The 2,851-nt window shown below is 64.6% G+C and overlaps 1 protein-coding gene across 1 annotated transcript; it reads right to left on the bottom strand.

Moving 5' to 3' along the window:
- Positions 1-14: 14 nt before the first annotated feature.
- Positions 15-1,900, bottom strand: TPPP3 (tubulin polymerization-promoting protein family member 3). The gene is made up of 3 exons (XM_009883243.1): positions 1,713-1,900; positions 459-612; positions 15-238 (listed from the first exon to the last, which is right to left on the bottom strand). The coding sequence occupies exons 1-3, from the start codon at positions 1,898-1,900 to the stop codon at positions 50-52; spliced, it is 531 nt and encodes a 176-aa protein (XP_009881545.1). The 3' UTR covers positions 15-49.
- Between the last annotated feature and the right edge of the window lie 951 nt (positions 1,901-2,851).

Genomic DNA, 2,851 nt, shown 5'->3' with positions numbered 1-2,851 from the left:
GGGGCCGAGGCGCAGGGACCGGGGCGGTGGGCGCCACGGGCACCCCTCCCTACTTTTTCACTTTGGCATCGTAGGTGCCCGCGTTCTTGTAGGCACTGACGTAGCCGCTGGTGTCAACGATGTTCTCCCGCCCGCTCTTGCCCTTGCCCTTGCCGCTCTCGTCGAAGCGCTCCTTGTGGGACCCCGTGTACTTGGAGGTATCCGTCAGCCTCTCCACGGCCCCCACCGTCTTGGCTTTCTGCCGTGGGGAGACAGGCAATGGGAGTCAGGAACGTGCCCCATCCCCTTCCTCCTTTGCCCCACACCAGCCCCACACACCCACAGCAGACCCGCTGTGTCCTCGGGGACCTGTGCGACCCCCAGCACGCCCAGGAAAGCGTTGGCGTTGCGGGCAGAGCTCCGTCCTCCCATCCCCACCATCCCTCCCACTCCCTGCAGCCAAGGGGCTCTTCGCTCACCGTGACGCCCACGTTAATGGGCTCCTTCCCTGCCACCAGCTGGCAGATGGCCTCGTACGCCTCCTCTTTGCTCTTGTCCTTGAACCTCTTGGGGGCCAGCTCCTCCAGCGCCTTCTTGAACTCCTCGTAGTTGATGACACGGGCTGTCTTCCCTCTGCAAGCACAAAATCCGGGCTGCCGTAAGCACGTCCTCAGGCTGCGCCTCCAAACGGGGCTGCAGTGGGCTGAGCTGCAGCAGGGACTCCCCCGGCTTCATCCTCTGCCTGCCACGAGCCCCTCGCCCACCTCCGAAATGCGGCTACGGCCGGCGCAGCGCTGGCTGGAACAGGTCAGGGTGGGTGCAGCCAGTGCTGAGCTCCAGCAGCTTTTCAGCCACGTGCTGTTAAAGTCCTCGACGCTAAAAACCTGATGGTGGTGTCCTGGGATTTGGGTGCTGGTGGCAGGAGGGGACGCGCATCCATTCCCACTGCTCCCAGCCTGCCTGGGATGACCCTCTGTCCCCTGGCAGGCACCAGTCCTTCTCGGGTCAAACTGGGAAGGATGTGCACAGAGCATCTCTCCCGTCTCTGCCTCGTCTCTGGGGCAGCACTGCGACCCACCCTCCTACATGCCAAAAACCTGCCGGTGATCAGCACCTCCTGGCCCCACCGGGGCTGAAGGGGACGCCTGGAGAGAGGGTGCAGAGGGAGCAGGCTCCCCACCCATCCTTCCTCCTGCACCCCGGTGCAGAGCATCGGGTGTCAGCACATCCTCGGAGACCCCAAAATCAGCCCCCCAGGTGCCTTTAGCCCTTCCGCTGCCCCCGTGACCTCTGAGTAGCAAACGTCCCCACCAAGCTCAGGTGAGGGCTGGCCAAACCCAGGGATGGGCTGTGCCACGTCACGCAGAACATCCCTGAGCACCCTCTTCCGCGCCCTGCGGCACCTTCTCGCGAGATGGGTGTGCAGAACTGGCCAGACCCACCTCGATGCCTGGGAGCGGAGTGAGGGCACAGCCTCTGCACCAAAACCTGAGCCTCCCACCCTCCAGATTTGGATTAATTTATTATCGGGTCTTGCAAAAGCAGCCACACAAACTCCCTGAGAGGCAGGACGCCGCGATGCAGCGCCTGCTGCTCCGTGATGGAGGAACCATTGATGGTCTGGGCATGCAGCCGGGGTACCACACCTCCCCGGGGACCACTGCACCCAGGCACCACGAGAACAGCCCCAGCCTCCGAGCAGCCGGAGGACCCCAAAAAGCCGAGTCACTTACTTCACCTTGGAGAAGACAATGTCCACGTCGGTGCTGGTGACGCTTTTGCCATCGGTGACTTTGCAGTCTTTGCACAGCTTGGCCCAGTTCTTCCCATTCATCTCTTGCCCCGTAGCTTTGGTGTCACCGTAGATGGCGAATTTGCGGAAGCTCTCTTCCAGGGACGCCATCTCAGCGCTCCCGGCCATGGGGCTGCAGGACAGGGGGCAGAGGGGCCCGTTAATGCCCGGGCTGTGGCTGGCAGCACCGGCAGAGTTCCGCCGCGCCGCGCTCGGCTCCACCAGGGCAGGAGGAGAAGGGCTGGCGAGGGCAGAAGGACTGTGGCAGGAGCGCGGCGTTGGCACCGCCTGCACCCGTTGGGGGTGAGGGCCGGCGGTAGCCTCGGACAAGCGCCAAGATGTGTTTGGGGGGATGGAGGCTCCCGACTGAGAGCCGTCAGCAGCGAGGCTGTCGGCTCCCGGGGCTGGCGAGGAGTGAGCGCATCGGCCCGGCCCCGCGGGAGCACTCTCCAGGAATGACGCAATGCGGCCGCCTTCCTCCCGCTCGTCCGTGATGAGAAACGGCATTGCTGCCTGCCTCCAGCCCCACCTCTCCCCTGCCCGCTGCCTCCGCCAACGGCTGCATCCCCCCCGCTTGGAGCTGGGCCGAACACGGTGCCCCACAGCCACCTGGGGTGCTTAGGAAGCCCCTCCACCACCCCACAAGGCACCTCCATCAACCCAGGAAGCCCCTCCATCACCCCACACGCCATCTCCACCAGCGCACGCGCCATCTCCATCCACCCAGAAAGCCCCTCCATGACCCCACAAGGCCACTCAACCACCACACGAGGCCGCTCCATCGCCATCAGCCCACGAGCCATCTCCACCAGCCCAGAAAGCCACTTCACCACCCCACAAGGCCACTCCACCACCCCAGGAAGCCCTGCCACCACCCCACAAGGCCACTCCATCACCCCTGAAGCTTTTCCATCCCCCCAGGAAGCCCCTCCATCACCCCACAAGGCCCCTCACCAACACAGAAAGCCTCTCCAACACCCCACGAGGCCACTCTACCACCCCAGGAAGCCCCTCCATCCCCCTAGAAAGCCCCTCCATCACACCACGTGGCCATTCCATCACCCCACGGGGCCTCTGTGC

This window comes from Charadrius vociferus, unplaced genomic scaffold, assembly GCF_000708025.1.
Source record: "Charadrius vociferus isolate BGI_N301 unplaced genomic scaffold, ASM70802v2 scaffold964, whole genome shotgun sequence".
NCBI classification, from domain to species: Eukaryota; Metazoa; Chordata; class Aves; order Charadriiformes; family Charadriidae; genus Charadrius; species Charadrius vociferus.
Note: the sequence above shows the minus strand (reverse complement) of the source record. Positions and strands in the feature narration are given on the sequence as shown.

Bases quoted from the DNA above. Each gene is read 5' to 3' on its own strand.
- TPPP3 (XM_009883243.1), bottom strand. From the start codon at position 1,900: ATGGCCGGGAGCGCTGAGATGGCGTCCCTGGAAGAGAGCTTCCGCAAA. The intron at 613-1,712 runs GTAAGTGACTCG...TTGTGCTTGCAG, and splicing joins ATTGTCTTCTCCAAGGTGAA to AGGGAAGACAGCCCGTGTCA. The intron at 239-458 runs GTGAGCGAAGAG...TCCCCACGGCAG, and splicing joins CCATTAACGTGGGCGTCACG to AAAGCCAAGACGGTGGGGGC.